Here is a 16,165-nt window from a genome sequence, read left to right on the forward strand (position 1 = left end):
ACCAATCGTCTTCCTCGAGGCCAAATCTTGAAACACACATGAAGACGGAAAGAAGGTAACTGAACAGTTCAAAGTGTGAGTGATACTACTAATGGAAAGTAAATTTATAGGCAATTTAGGAACATTAAACACATTAGAGAGGGTAAGGTCGAGTGGGAGAGATATGGTTCCTTGGCCGGCTATGGTGGAGAATGAACCATTAGCCAGTCTCACCTTATCTCTTCCAGAGAGAAGGCTGTATGCCTGAAATAAATTTGGCTTACCGGTCATGTGGTTTGAGGCTCCGGAGTCAATTACCCAAGGAGAATCAGATGTATGAGATGACACATAGAGAGTAGCGGCACTGTTACCTGATGTAGACGCAAAGGAGGTAGAAGGGGTAGGACCAAAATCCATCTGGTGAAGAGTCCTACCATATAACTACAAATGGTCATGAAAGGAGTTGATAATCTCTTCCTTAGGGTCAGAACTGGAACTAGTCTCTTAAGATGCCATATTAGCTGAGTTATACCTTTTTTTATTTTGCTGAGTTGGTTTCTTGCCCTGATCAAAAGTTGACTTCTTACCCAAATCCTGTGCCCATTTAGGTTTTCCATGGAGATCCCAACATGTGTCTCTGGTGTGTCTTGTTTTTTGGTAGTGAGTGCACCAAAGTTTACTTTTGTCATCTACTATCTTCTGTGAATCACCCTTCTTAAAGGAACCTCCGGCATTAGTATCTATACTTCCCCAGACAGCTAGGGCAACTGGCTCCCCCTCTGCACAATTCATCACACTTCTTCTACTCTCTTCTGATTGGACTAGGGCATAAACCTCTTGAACTGATGGCAAGTCTTCACTTACCAAAATCTGTACTCTCATGGACTCATATGAAGGGTTCAACCCCAAGAGAAAAGCAAATACACATTGCTGAGAGACAAGTGACTTGTATGCCTTTGCATCTTCATCACACTTCCAATTTACATTCTGATAGTGATCCTGTTCTTTCCAGATTGATGTCAGATCTGAATAGTACACTGAGAGACTCCTCTCCCTCTGCTTGCAAGTAGAGGACTCAGTTTGCAGTTGGTATATCTTGGCATAGTGTCTTTGCTCTGAATAAGTAGACTTCGCTTGTTCCCATATTTCACAAGCTGTTTTAGCCCACATGAATGTCTTTCTTACTTGTGGCAACATGGAAACCAAAAGCCATGACATAACCATACTATTTTCTTGGTTCCACCTATCATATTCAGCACTTCTACCCTTCGGTTCCTTCACTTTCCCATTAATGTATCTTATTTTTCCCCTAGCTGTAATGTAGAGTTTTATTCCCCTAGACCACTCAAGGTAGTTTAGTCCATCGAAGGGGATTACAGCCATGGGGAAACTCATATCCATTCCCCCATTCAGTCCATTATGGTTTCCTGAAACCCCCGAAGTAGCAGAATTCTCCGATGACATGGTCAAAACTTACAATCAGTGCCAAACACCGGACTTAGGATCCTTCCTTACTCCAAAAACAAAATTGCTCCACACACGTACTCAATCCACACCCACACACTTGGGTTTGAAAACAGTCTGAGCACAAACAGTACCAATTTCTGGACAAAAAAGGCAAGATTCGGCAGATTTCAGACCTGTATGGTTTAACAGTCCCAACCTACCAGCCTTTCAGAATGTCTAAGAACATTAATCTGCAGGAGAGATCGTTAACACTTATAATCAAGCCAAAAAATTGAGATAACAGGTCATCCTTGACCTACAGTCACCTTAACACAGGAACAGGATCACACGATCCCAAAAAACAAGAAGTATAAACCTCACAAAGGCCTGACAGCATTCAGCAGCCCAGATTCATTTGGTTTTTTCACTTGGTACACGACCAAGGAGGGTAAGGAAGAGAAAAAAGGGAGGACTGTACCAGTTGTAGATCTGTTTTCTTCATCCCCGATTCAGATCTCTGTTCCGCCCAGATTCAGCAAGTTGGAAAAGGAAGGAAGCTTGTTCAATCTGTTCTCTCAGTCAGTATTCCCGCTCTGATACCATCTTGACAGTGTGACCAGCCAGAAATAAGAGAAAGAGAAGAGAAGAGAAGTAGAAGAGAGAAGGGAGAAGAGAAGAGAAGAGAAGAAGAGAGAAGGGAGAAGAGAAGAGAAGAGAAGAGATTGGCAATGGAACAGTGCTGGCGGTGCCAGCTTCTATTAGTATATATAGGGCGACTAAAATAAAAGGGGAAAAGACCCTTGTGCCCTCTGTAAGTGAAGTACAATAATCAGAAAAATAAAAAAGACATTATTCAACCAAACAGACCCTACCAAGAGCTGCATGACCTGGCCTCTAAGGCCTCATTATCTCTAAGCCCTCTATGGAGTTCAAAATATAAACCAGTTTTTGGAACCTATGCATTGTAGGAAGATATAAACCAGTTTAAAGTGAGATTTTGTATGAAGACACAGCACAATCTATGGAACCTATGCATCAAAGGAGTCTCTCCTCACAAGAGATCCTTCTAGAATCTTATCATATTACCGTTCCTTGGGTATTATCTGTTGAACTGTTAAAAAAATGTCAGGGATGGAGTGGATGAATTTCCAAGGTGAAGCTAAAGTAGTTCTAGCTACCAGGTTTGCATCCTATCCATTGGTATGAAGACCATGGATACTTCTGATTAACAAGTGCCACTACTTATCAGAATTGACAGGAAATCTCCAGAGTCATTTGACCAACAAAGAAGTATTTTTCAAAGCTAATCTACCCATCCAAAGCCTACTTTATTCTTTAATTTTGCACCCTATCCTTCAATTGATTAAACTATCCTTTTCTTTTCAGTCCCCTAGTTCCTAAAGGAAATTCCTCATAATTTTTCAGGGTCTTAATCACCTTTATGGGCACTTTGAAATTGAGGATAAAAACACATCAGGAGGTTGAAAACTTGATTTTATAATTGAAATCCCATCTCCCTAGGAGATATGATTTCTCTTCCAAGAGGCTGATCTTTTAGTGTCTCTCTCAATTTTGGCGCCCTAGAAATATAATGATCTAGTGCTTCTTCCTAAAGGTAACCACAAATAATTTATTGGCTAAAAAGGTTGAACAACCTAGGATAGCAGAGTATTTTTCCATGGTTTCATTCTCTAGGTTTAATCTTGCCAAATTGCCTTTGTCAATTTTCAAATTTAAGATTCTCTTAAAACATTGTATCGAGGCCAAAGGATTTACTTCTCCTTACTCACCCCAATCTTGGCACAAAATCTTGATGCCATCAGAAAATTGGAGGTCGGAGGCAGGTATTTTCTCCAAGCCTACTTTAAACCCCTAATTAACCCTACCATATCTGATTTTAATGCATCTACTGAATACATCTGCCAGAGGCATGAATAGTAAGGGTGAGGGGGGATCTCCTTGTCAGAGACCACACTTAACTAGGAATCATTAACCAAGATAGAGTAGTATGTTTTCTTAATAGAGCACCTAATCCAAGATCTCCATTTATTTCCAAAGCCAAAATTTTGAAGCACCCAATCTAAGAATGACCAACCAACTCTATCATAGGCATTTTCTAAATATGATTTACATACAAATCCATTGTTGCTAGTCATTACCATCTCATGGAACATATGTTGGCTATACTAATCTGTTTTATAATTTGTCTCTCTTGTACAAAAGCTCCTTGAGGGGGGGGGGGAGGGGGGATATGAGACAGTTAAAAACCTTTCTTAAACTCATAGACAGAACTTTTTATGTTTTTCTTTGATAAGTAACCATCAATTTTATTAATTATGTAAACAAATACGTACAAGTATACAAAATATTCAAAAGAGCATAAAAATTTACTCTCTCCCCAAAATAAAACGTTAAAGCTGAGCCAGAAAAAACTTATTCCTAGATACCCTTTGTTTAGATAATGCAACAGTGATGCAATTAGCCGGTCTTTTATGTTATGTTATAGAAGCTATTGTCAAGCTTATCAAAGTTCCTTGGGTGACACAATTCTAATTTATTAGGAACTAGTGTTATGAAGGTTGTATTCGTACCAGTATTCACTATTCTCTTTAAGTGAAATCTATCAAAAGCCCTTAATAAATCAATCTTGATGATCTCCCGATCTTCTTGATAAAATCCTATTGAAATACCATCTGACCTAAAGGATTTATTTCTGTCCATCTGGAAGATGGCTCTGAATTCCCTCTTTCTGAAAGGCCTTTCCATATTTGATACTGGGTATGCTGACATTTGAATGATTCCCAGCCTTCAACATGCATTCTTGGGGTGGGGGGCGCATTCTATTCCTAGCAAGGTTTTATTTTTTAAATGGTTAATTGGATCTATTTCAATTTCATCTGGTGATGTTAAATTGTTAATTCAACATCATCTATTACTAGTCTAAATAGAAATTCTTTCTATTTCAGCTATGACAAGGAGTGAAAAGATGTGGTTCTGGCATCTCCCTTTTTAATATATTTGCATTTTCATCTTGGTTTCTACTTTGAACATATCTCCTCTCCTTAATGATCAAATCATATTGCTCTTTCAAGTGCTATCTTCTATCCTTTTCATATTCATTTCATTTGAAGTTCTGTCAACCTCAATATTGTGTCTAATTCCTGAATTTGTGCTTTGATTATTGTTTTATCCCATTTACATTGCCAAATTTCTTTCCATACTTTCATCTTAGTTGCAGTTTCCTACAAAATTTGAAGCCCATACATTCACCTTCCAGAGATTTAGTCCACCACTCATGGGTTTTGGGGTTGGTGGGGTGTGGAGACTCTCCACAAGAACTGAAGTGCTAGCAGTTTTCCATGGTTTAAGTGGGTAGATAACTAAGCTTACGAATTGTATTGGTGGAAGGTGATTCAAAGATGGTGGTTGGATGGATGAAAGGTTATAGTTTAGGATGATGACAATACCAAAATACTATGAGGGAGATAAGTCAGTTGGCAAGGGAATTAAATGCAAAACTTTTCTTGGCTTCAAAGATCTGGGAACTCTTTGGGATCGGTGGAGGATTGCCAGCCTGTAGTGGGGGATGCCTGGGATCTTTTATATATTTCATTGTTTTCATGATATAACAATGCTTAACAGTTTTCTACCAGAAAAAAAGGATTGATGTATGAACCACATGTTCGCAAAACTTAACAAAGTCGGTCCAATTTGACTCTATCAATAAATCAAAGGCATGGGATATCCACATTCAAGAAGATAGGTTAAATTGCAGGAATGGAGTTCTCCTTCCCAAGGAGCAATGAAACTGAATTTTGATGGGTGCTGAATTTGAAATCTAGGAAATTCAGGCATAGGAGTAGAAGTGTAAGGTTACTTTAAGGTGGTTTATTAGCTGGCTGAAATGTGAAGAAGACCTTGGAAAATGAGATATTCCATTAGAGAAGCATGAGCACTTGCTCTAGAGTGAAAAGCTCATTCATTTGGATAAGGAGATCTGCTAATTCATCGGCTGATAGTTTTGCTAGGTGAAAGTTCAGAACGGGAGATATATTGGGGGAATTCTATTCCTTGAGGGGTGGTTTCATTTTGGGATTTGATGTACATGTAAGGGATTGGTAATGCGGAATAGTTTTCGAAGAAGAATGGGTTTTAGTACACTTTTGGGCTATAATTTTCTCTGTTTATTGTCTTTGTATTGTGTTTCAAAAACTCTCTATAGTCTAATGAAGTTTTATGTTATTAATCAAACAAAAATAAATGGTTTATTTGTAGAAAACTTTTTGTATTTATATTTTGCAACAGTCTTCATAACATTGATTTGTCTGTGAACTAATAATGCTTTATTTACTTATTTTGGCAACAGGGATGCTGGTTTCATTACCAAGAATATGGATATTACAATTAGAGAAGTCATTGTGAACCTAAATGAGGACTTGCTTCTCAGAAAAAAGACTCCATCAGAAACCTTTCTTCAGGAAGATACAATTGGAGAACCTATTGTGGACTCTGGACCAGATAAAGATTCACAAAAGAAACAAAAAGCACTTTTGTCACTTAAAAAGCACACTATTGTGTTTCCAGAAAAGGTTAGTGGACCTTTATGTCAAACTAAGATGAGATAGTGTATACTGCTTGTCCTTCCAGCCATGTTGACCTTATGGCTTAAGTTCTTGAATCTTGCCTTTCAGCAGTTCTGTTATTATGATTTAGTTGTTGATATAATTTCTAAATTTCTATTTGATCATTTCTTGAATTATAATCCTTTATGTTTGTACCTTTTGAATTAAGTAAATCTTCCCACCCTTTGAGATATGGACCATGTCGCTGTGGAGTCTAACCTCAAAGATTTAGCAGGGAACTAGTGGTAGCCTTTCTTTTAATGGATGGATGGACCTGAATTTCAGATTTTATTTTTATTGATAAATATAAAATTATTTATTAATGAAATAAAGTAAAATGTGTAAAATAGAATGGGTCTTAAAACAAAAAAACAAGCTCAACTTATCAAAAACTGTCATCCATAGTTGACATGTAGGGTATGGATAAAACACTAGGCTGGACTTGCTTCATCATGAAGTCCAGCGAGAAATGTTTGTTAAAGATTAAACTGCACTAAGTGGAAATTCCTGAATAATTTCATTCTAGGGGAATAATGAACAAAAGTATAAATTTCAAATTCATAGCTCTTATTTTTAAGGAATTTTGGGTCCTTACTCTAGAAAAAAGAGAACCTGTAGTCATAGGTTCTAGGAAATTTAGACTGTTCAGCCTGATTTGGAGTTGCTATAGGATTATATCCAAATTCCTTTTGATGAAGACCTAAGAAGTGTTGAAGTTATTGTAACCTTATGAGATTTTGTCTAATTGATTATTAAAGTTAAAAGGGACTTAGATAAAGGGGGATGCTATTGCATTTTATTTAGGCTCCTCTCAAAGTTGTTCTGAGTAGATTAATCTATTAAATGTATTAGCACAATCTGTATAGAGATCCCAAGTGAGGTCACTGTTGAAAAGGTTTTAAATGTTAGTTCTAAAAAGTGTGAGATGGACCTCAGTTGTGTTCTATTTTGTTGGTTGACCCAGCCAGGCCTCATGAACTAATGTTCTTTTAATCACTTTGAAGGTCTGCACTCTAAATCTAAATTGATTGCAGTGGTCTCAGTTAGGCCTGTTTCAGATAGGGTTGCAAAAGGGTCAAATCAAATTTGGATAGTGGAATATCTGAATTTGATTTGACAAAGAATACCTAATAATCTGGATTCGGTTTGATATCAGATGGATATAAAAAATGAATTCGAATTTGGTTTGATAAAAATAATCAGAAATAATCCCAATTCAATTTTGTTATTCATATATACTTAAAAAGATTCAAGAGCAAACAAACCTAAAAAAATCCTTACAAAATATGACATAATAAAAATAGTTAAAGGGTGTTTTGACACGAGTAAAAGCAATCCAAATCAAGGATAATATTTTCATATTCCCTACACCGAGCTTAAGAGCATAAAAGAAGCCATACCGAATCTCTAATCACCACAATCCCCAAAACAAGAGGTCAGGAATCTTATTTCAAAACCAATATCCATCTTAGGTTTCACCCTGACCAAGGAAGTTAGAATTCCATTTCTTCAGAGATGAAATTACATAGCTCTAAACACACACACAACACACACACACACACACACACACAAAACCATTGATATATTGAGATAAAAACTTCTAGGATTGAAGGGTTATGGGGCACTAAAAAACCAGCATTCCAAACTGCCTAGAAATCCTTTGCTTCTAGGAAATTCAATATTCCAACTACAATATTGACAAATGTTGAGAGAAAATCTTCCAAACTCTTGCTATAGTGGGTGAGGGTTGATGGCTGTTCCAAGTTATCAGCTTCCTCTCAACAAAAGAAAGTGAGGAAAATCAAGAAATGATGGTGCCTAGCCTCAACCAGACAGGTTTTCTTCTTATCAGCTCTCATGTTTTCAACTCAACCATCAAGTGGTAGGACCCATGAAACCCTCTTCTCCAGATAGGAAGACCAGAAAGAAAGAAGAATGATAGAGAAAAAAAATGAAAATTTTATTAAAAATAAAAGACCAGGTCAAATACAAGTGCCTTCCAGGTATTAAGATAACACCCGATCAACATACAGAAAAAACAAGAACAAGAGCACAAAAATAAGAGGGAACAAAGTAAAGCCCCCGAACACTGCATCTTAACCATGTTCTTCAAACAGATCATCTTTCTCATCTCAATCCTTCTCCTCTACCACCGATTTCTCTCCCTTAACCCCCTAACCTTTCAAACATTCCAACTCAACAGATTCCTCCTCATCCCTCCTCTCAACTTGGCTACATTACAAAACATTGCAGTCACCCTTCTGCTTAGAATTGGTCCTCCCCTCCCTCTCAACTTGGTTTCATTTCAAAACACAATAAACACTCTTCTACTGTGGCTTGGTTTTCCTCCCCCTTCTCTCAACTTGGCTTCATTTCGAAACATCGCAATCACTATTCTGCTTTGACTTGGACCTCCCCCCCCCCCCCCCCCCCTCTCTCGACTTGGCTACGATTCCAAACATTGCAATCACTCTTCTGCTGTGGTTTTCTTTTTTGCTTCTCCCTTCTTTTTTTTTTCAAATTGTTCAAAAGCAATTCTGGCGAAACCTTCTCCCCCAGAAAACTAGCCCTAGAGATTTCCCTACTGTAACCTCTGGGTCAACTATCTTACTCAGCTCCAACTTCCTTCTTTCAATTAACTTATCCCTTCCTTTCTCAGGCCCCCCCTCTGCTTCCTTTTCTTCAACTACCTCTCCTGAACTTACTGTTTCAAACCCCGTCTCTGCTAACAGCTCCTTCTGCCTCACTCCTCTGGCCTAACCCCGAGATCCTCCTCCTATTATAAACCTTATTTTGCAAAATACTGTCCTCTGTCTCCCCCTGCCGCTTCCTCTTCTTCTCACTTCCTCGTTTATCACCAGCCTGATCTTTCTTCCTTCCAACTGCACCTTCTTCTTTCCTTGAGAGAATAGAACTACGAAGAGAGGGGTCAATGGAACTTACATCTTCTGAAATGGTCATTTCAACGACATATTCGGGCTGGCTTGTAGCCTCTAACTGTTTCTCTACTATCACTCCTCTATTCTTTTGTGAATTCCCAGCAACTAAACAACCATCATCTCTAAATTGCTCACTTTCGGCTGAATGTGTCGAGTTCAACTCCTGTTCCTGCCGACTCGTGTTCAACTTCTTTGGGATTTCGAGGCTTTCCTCAACCTCTCTTTGGTCTGAAACCTCCTCCCATAAATCCCCTGATTCTTTGCTTTGCACAAAAGAGCCAAACTTTTTTTTCTTCCTTTTCCCTCTTTTGACTTATTTCGTTACTTTCCCGTCCTTCCCGAACTTTGTAATTACCCAAACTCACTCATCCCTCCCCGCTTTTCTCTTCGAGCCTTTGAATCTTGCGGACTTGAACTTCTTTTTTCCAATCAAGACCTTCCTTTTTTGCACACCTAAGCTCGTGGAGTGTGTTTTCTTTGAGTTTCTTGCATTACTATGGACCCCACTTAATAATACCTCCCTAACGCCTTCCTTTCAGAGTTTTCTCCAATTTCTCCTTGAACTTGTTCTGCCCTTTCATTTACCCACCCCCTCATAACTCCCTTTTCCATGTCAGATGCATTTGCCTTTTCCCAAAGAGAGCTCTCCATCTTACCCTTTGACGATTCATCTTCCCCTTTCTCTTCCTCTCTCAGCTGTCAGTTCGACTCCCCCTCCCCTGCCTCCTTCCCTTGCTCCGGTTGAGAGTGTTGATCCTTTTCCTTCCCCCAATCAACTTTAGTTGGGTTGCCATTACCTCTCCGACTGAGAAACATGAAATCTTCTCCCTCCGTCAGCACCCTTAGCTCGTATAGTTCACCTGCAAATTTCAAGTTCATGATATTTGGGGTGTCTGCAATTTCCTCCACTGCCACCAATATCCTTGCCAGGTCCAGCCTGTCCCAAGATCTCTTTTTGTCGTCAAACTTCAAGAAATCTCCATGGTGGTTTCCTATCACCTCAAAGGTTTCTAAGCTCCATGCGTGTAAAGGAATTCCAACCATGTCAATCCAAACAGCTCTCTTCTTTCTCAGTCTTGACAGAGCCCCTTCCGCCGGAAATCACCAGTCTAAGCGAAGGTCAATCTCTCTCTCCTTTGCCAGTTCCTGGCTTAGAATGAGCTTTTCCAACTCCTTGCTATGGAGCATGAACAGAAATAAATCTCCATTCAGCTTCCTTACTCCCATCAATTTCTCTTTCCCCCATTCTAACACCGCCCAGAATTCCACCTTTTTGACTTCTAAATCTACCCAACAAACCTTCCTACTAGGCTTGCTTCCAATAGACGCATTCTCTCATCCATCTTCCCTAGTTTTTGAACGTCTACTTCGATATGTCTCACCTTCTCTATATTGATGAATCATATACTGTCCTCTCATTGGCTAACGATCTCAGCACAACCAAGATTACTTCTAATCTTAATCTAGTCTTCCATGAGAGGGCGAAGAATATTGAAGTACACTGTCACTTTATTTGGGATCTCCTTACTACATACCACATCTCACTTCCTCCTGTTTCTTCTAACCTTCAATTGGCGGACATATTCAGAAAAGCTATGGCAAGAGACAGATTCTTTATGCCCCATATGCTACAGAAGATAATCTCCCTATCCCTTTTGTCCCTTTTTCCTTTATTCCTTTTTTTCTTTTATATTTAATATTGTATTTCCTTATGAGTGAAACCCCAATATAGTCGATCCCTATTGACCTCTTGTGTTGTTAGTCCATCCACAATGGAATTCATCGATCTATCTATCCATGTCAAAGTGGCTGTCAGCTCCCTTGCTAATTGTTTATTTTCTTTAATATATGCCTATGGCATCAAGGTCCTAGACTGTTATTCTGCATCCATCCAATGATTATCCTTGAGTTCTCTTCAACAATGAAGTTCCTATAATTGAGTGTTCTTCCTAGCTTTAGTCCTTGCAACAATGCAAATAGCTATGCCTTGATCAAATCTCCTTGACCAATGATACCTGAATATATTGTTAAGATATCTACCTTATGGTTTCTAAAAACACCACCTACTCCAGATAATCCTGGATTGCCCCTTTAATGATACCATGTACCTTTTTCAAAAAAAAAAAGTCCATTACCCAATGTTGGTCCTAGCTATCTGAGGTATTGGGAGGGTAGATTGGATAAGGACCTAACCTTTGTTTTCTATTTATCTAGTTTTTTCACACAAAATAGTTTGAGCTACCTAAACCACTAGAGCTTCCACTGGAAGCATTAGAGGTAGCAGTAGAATCAGAAGGGGTAAGAGATAACCTTCCTAGGCGTTCTTAAGAGACTTATTGGTGAATAGCGTTTATTTTGATCTAGTGTGTACGTTGGCTGACAGGATGCTTTACAGTTTGACATGTAAGAGGCCAAGTTATTGAATTACAAGTTTTCACTTTTCAGTAATATGTATTTATTTTTTGTTTTTATAGGGGTTAACATACATTTTGTCTATCTGGGAGTGGCAAAGGTTTTTCTTGGGTTGCAATGTCTGAAAAGATTTCATATTTATTTTTATTTTCTTCAATACAGTTTTAATCACTAGCAAAAAAAAAAAAAAAAAAAACTTCTTAGTCTACTTTCTCTCATTTTATCACCTATTACCTCTACTCCTATATTCCTATGAATACACTCATTTGTAATTTAATCCTTTCCATCTTTTCCTTTCATCCATCAGGACATTTTTGATCTACTTATTTTTTTGACATGTTTCTTTCTATGTTACACTTTCACTTCAAAATGGGCGCTGGACCCATGTTGGATGTGTCTGGAGACTGACATCGACTAGCACTCAAGGGCAGTCTTCTTTTTGTCATATCTGTAATATGTGACTAAAAACCTCAAACTTTTAGGGGGAAATTTGGACATGAATGGTAGATATGTAATGCATGATAATTTAGTATAATTGCTCTATTTGCTTATTGTTGCTTGCACTGATTTTTGCATCTAGGTTTAGTATTTTTATTTTTCAACAATTATCTCATTATTTATATACCATAAAAATTTATCATTAAAAGTGTAACTGAAAACTAAGTGTAGCAGCCGAATCCCTGAATCTTATCTTCTTAGGCTCCTCAAGTCTGACAACTCATACTTGTGTAAGATTCTGAAGCTTGTTCCAGTTTCCGTGTATACAGCACTGATGGCCTTGGCATCTTAGTTACTTTTAACCTGTTTGCCACTATCCAATCACACAACACTTTGGATGCACCTTTCCATTTCATTCACCTAGTTTTAGTTGTATAGTAGACATCCTCTAAAATATTTCCACTGTCTTGGATTATCAAATTAAGGTAATGGAAATTGTAGAACATTGAAAATTAACATATTCGTTAGAAAAAAAGGAAGAAAGAAAAGAAAATTCAGAAAATATAGGGGATGAGCCCCTTCTTTCGTCCTAGGAAAAGAGGAAAGGAAGGGTGGAATGTGTTGATTGGACAAAGATTTTTAGTTCTTCCTTGCATATCAGTTTAGGTTTTGAAGGGCTCAAGACAGCATAAACCAACATGTATGTTTATTGAACCCTGACAAATGAGAAAATAATAAAAGGAAACTAGTATGTAAACCTACAAAATGAATAATATGATCTCTCTTCTCTTTAAACTTTTCTATCAATCACCTATGAAAAGCTGTACCTTCCATGATAGTCATCTCTGGGGATGAAGCCAAGCTACTTTCCTGACGTGGATGTTTTATTTTGTATCTTTTGCTCCATAACCATATCTCAAAGTTTCATGACTCATACCGTATGTTTTGTTCAAATTCTGTTGGGAGGTCAAGTATTTAGAAAATTTCAATGTTTGCTCTCATTTGGTGTATTTGAAAACAAAGTATAAAAGAATATGTATTGGTTCTGTGATATCACTACCTCAGAAATGTAGGGGTGTTTTCCATACATCTTGGACTGGGGTTGGTGCTTAAAGAATATAGAACAATCTTTACTTTACCCCACCTCACAAGTTTTTATTTGTTTTCTGATCTTATTTGCCAAACCTCTCACCTATGATACAGTACCCTCCTTGTATTGTGTTAGATTCCCCTACCTGTCAATGTTCTCAGCTGTACAAACAGATAAAAATTTATGAGGTGGGGGAATCTGAAAATTTGCTTAGAATATAAGACACGAGGAAATGGATTTTGACAGATTGGATGATATGTGAAGCATTGGTGTTGTATTTTTTGTACATCTTTTCTCACTTTGTAACTTTTATGTAGAAGAAATTATATCCCTTTCACTTCTACATATTCTTGACATGTTCTAATAAATAAGCAGCCCATAGTTGAACAATGGATATAGCACTGAACAGAACAGAAATGGCTAAACAGGATTCATATAGCCAATCCCATATAGTTGAGACGAGGCTTTTATGATGATGATGATGAGGATTATAATAAATAAGCAAGATTATCCACACTAACTAGTAAAACTGTACATGAATATGGTTGCCCTGACCACCATTAGTATGTTACATCAAAAGGGGCTTAGTGTTTAAAATTAAAATTGATAATGCGCTGGCCTCCATATGATGCCACAGGTTTGACCAAGTATGACTAGTATTACTCTTACTAAATTTACTTGGTTTCTAGTAAAAAATTGATTGAAATTCCATTTCTATACTTTAAATGTTCTACTTCTAAATTTTTAAAAGATACATTGTAACAGTAATTTTATCTCTGCTTTAAGTCATCAGAAAATTACTCAAATTTCCTTGTTTTATACACTGTACTCCATTAAGATTTGAAGGTTTTACTGATTGTCAAGTTAACAATGATACAATTATCTGAATTTTTTGACCTTGTTTAAGCAATTAATTAACAAAAAGAAGTATTTTTCTCTGGAAGGTTAGCTTGAACTTACCAAAACTGGATCTGAGATTTGTGCACCGTGGGCAAGATCTTGTTGTTGAGAATAACATAATGGGAATTTACCTGAGAAGCAACAAATCACAGTCCAATGAAGATATGGGGGAGAGCACGCATTTTGAAGTTCAAATGGGTTTCAGTGAACTTCATGTATCCAATTTCTTATTCTTAGAATTTCTTCTGGTTATTTCTGCATATAAGTTACAATGAAGGTTTTTTTGTCAATTTTACTTATCGCTCAATTGAAATTTCAGATTCTCAGGGAAAGTGGGACCTCTATCTTGGAGATACTGAAATTTGCTGTGGTTTTTTCTGTTTATGTTCCAGTACAGGTAATCCTTCAGTCATGCAATTAGTAGAGTATCAATACGGGGTTATCTGCTTCATTTGGTTGTGGTCTAATATCTTGACTGTAGTAGCAAACTAGCAATAGATCTTTGTATAAATCAATTCATGTTGATTACCATGAATATGTATGAGCATGAGAGTGAATAAATCTAGATAATATGTGCCAGCATAATGTGTACGAGAGAGGGTTTGCAGTCCCTCCCTTGTATCCAAACTATACACTTATATCTGAACAATTCTAGATTTAAAAGATTTCAGCTTCCAAAGGCTATTTTTCCACGAAAAGTTCTAAATGGTGTGTATTGAGTTGAAATTGAATGGGGAAATGAGCAGAGAAATCACAGACCATTCCTTAACTGAACAATGGTTAGTACTAGTCACATCATTTCTCAAAGTGGATGAGATAGGTAGGCCATCTAGAGGATCACCTTTACATAATCCATGTGCACAGAAGATGTTCGCTGTTTTGGCATTTTATTCCGTGAGAGGTGCTGTAGCTTTAAAGTCCGAATCCATTTGTTCTTTCAATTATTTAACAGATATTGGCAGCTATCTGGATACATGTTTTTCTGTTTTATCACCTCTCTGCCATATCATGTGTTTCACAGTATTGTTCTTTTGTTGAATGAATATATTAAAGTTTTATGAAGAAAAGGAAGAGCTACAATGAAAAGGCACCCAAATGAAAAGGGCAGGGAAGGTACAAGAACAAGAATTACAGTAACAGAAAAAGAAAAGAAAAGAAAAGAAAAGAAAAGAAATACACACATGGATCAGTCTATCACTATAATAACCAAATGTAACTCAGTCCTAACACATCCCCTAGCCAACCTAGCTTCCAGACTCCAGAGAGTTAGCTGACATAGAGATCCAGATGAATGAGCTGTTCACTCTGGAGGCCAAGGCTCTACCTACTCTGATATAATGTCAAAATAACTGGGTCCTGTGAAAAATTGATCATCCATTAAAAATCATCAGAGAGCACACCTTCTCCTCTACTATGAAAATCTCCAATGATATTAGCTCTGTTACCTGTTGTTTCATTCCATCTCTTGTGGTTTGGTCTTTTCCCCAAACCAAAATTCATACCTGAGAGGAGATTTATTTCTAGTTTTAAATATTTTATCATTAATGATATGGTGGTATTGTTCTGTGCAAGTGTGACTGCTTTAAATATGTAACTATTTGTTAGCTTGTTGTTTCACATATTTTTGTACAATCCCCTGATAGTATTATATACTTATCTCTGTATTCCCCCCTCCCCCAACCCTGGTCCTCAAAGAAAAATCTTGTACGTATGTTGACATCTGGATCTATATCTAGAAAATTTACATAATCTCTTTCCTTCCAGCTGGAAACATCTATTAGAGCTGAAGTTGATATCAAGCTTGGTGGTGCTAAGTGCAACATCATCACAAGTAGATTAATTCCATGGATGCGTCTTCACTTGTCAGAAAAGAAAAAAATGGTACTTCGTGATGAAAACTCTAAACTTGAGAAGCCACAGACAACAGAAACCAAGGCCACTGAAACAAAGGCAATCTTGTGGACTTGTAAAGTTTCAGCCCCAGAGATAACTATTGTGCTTTATAGCATCAGTGGTTCACCCTTATACTATGTAAGTTCTGTACTTTGGTGATTGCAATATTGTTTGCTTAGTTACATTGAAGAGATTTTTTGATTCTCAGCCTTTCTTTCTTTCTTTCTTTCTTTCTTTCTTTTTCGAGGGAATAATCTGCATTGTTTCCCTAATCCTTTTTCTTGGTTATGAAAACAGTAGAAATCTGCTGAATTAAAAAATATGAAAGATAGTAGTTTCTTGAAAAGAGAAGGAAGAGAGAAGGAGAAGAAGAGAAGTTGAAAGAAAAGAGAGCAATAATCTGGCCACCCCCTTCACTTATTATTTATACTAAAATAATAGAACAG

General features: G+C 37.3%; 1 protein-coding gene across 5 annotated transcripts in view; it reads left to right on the plus strand.

Annotated features, from left to right (window-relative positions):
• The window catches only part of LOC148845230 (protein SABRE-like), a 124,766-nt gene that overhangs the window by 15,942 nt on the left and 92,659 nt on the right, over positions 1-16,165 (plus strand). For 3 of the 5 annotated variants that reach the window (XM_088955582.1, XM_088955583.1, XM_088955585.1), the window contains 4 exons: positions 5,792-6,014; positions 13,876-14,041; positions 14,146-14,223; positions 15,591-15,857. In XM_088955582.1, the coding sequence (XP_088811708.1) occupies positions 5,854-6,014; positions 13,876-14,041; positions 14,146-14,223; positions 15,591-15,857 (672 nt within the window). In that variant the 5' untranslated portion in view covers positions 5,792-5,853. Of the gene's footprint in view, positions 1-5,791; positions 6,015-13,870; positions 14,042-14,145; positions 14,224-15,590; positions 15,858-16,165 lie in introns of all 5 variants that reach the window. The other 2 variants (XM_088955581.1, XM_088955580.1) reach the window with 1 other exon arrangement.

Source organism: Nelumbo lutea, chromosome 7 (assembly GCF_056320005.1).
Source record: "Nelumbo lutea isolate HS-2025 chromosome 7, American lotus-T2T, whole genome shotgun sequence".
Taxonomy (NCBI): Eukaryota; Viridiplantae; Streptophyta; class Magnoliopsida; order Proteales; family Nelumbonaceae; genus Nelumbo; species Nelumbo lutea.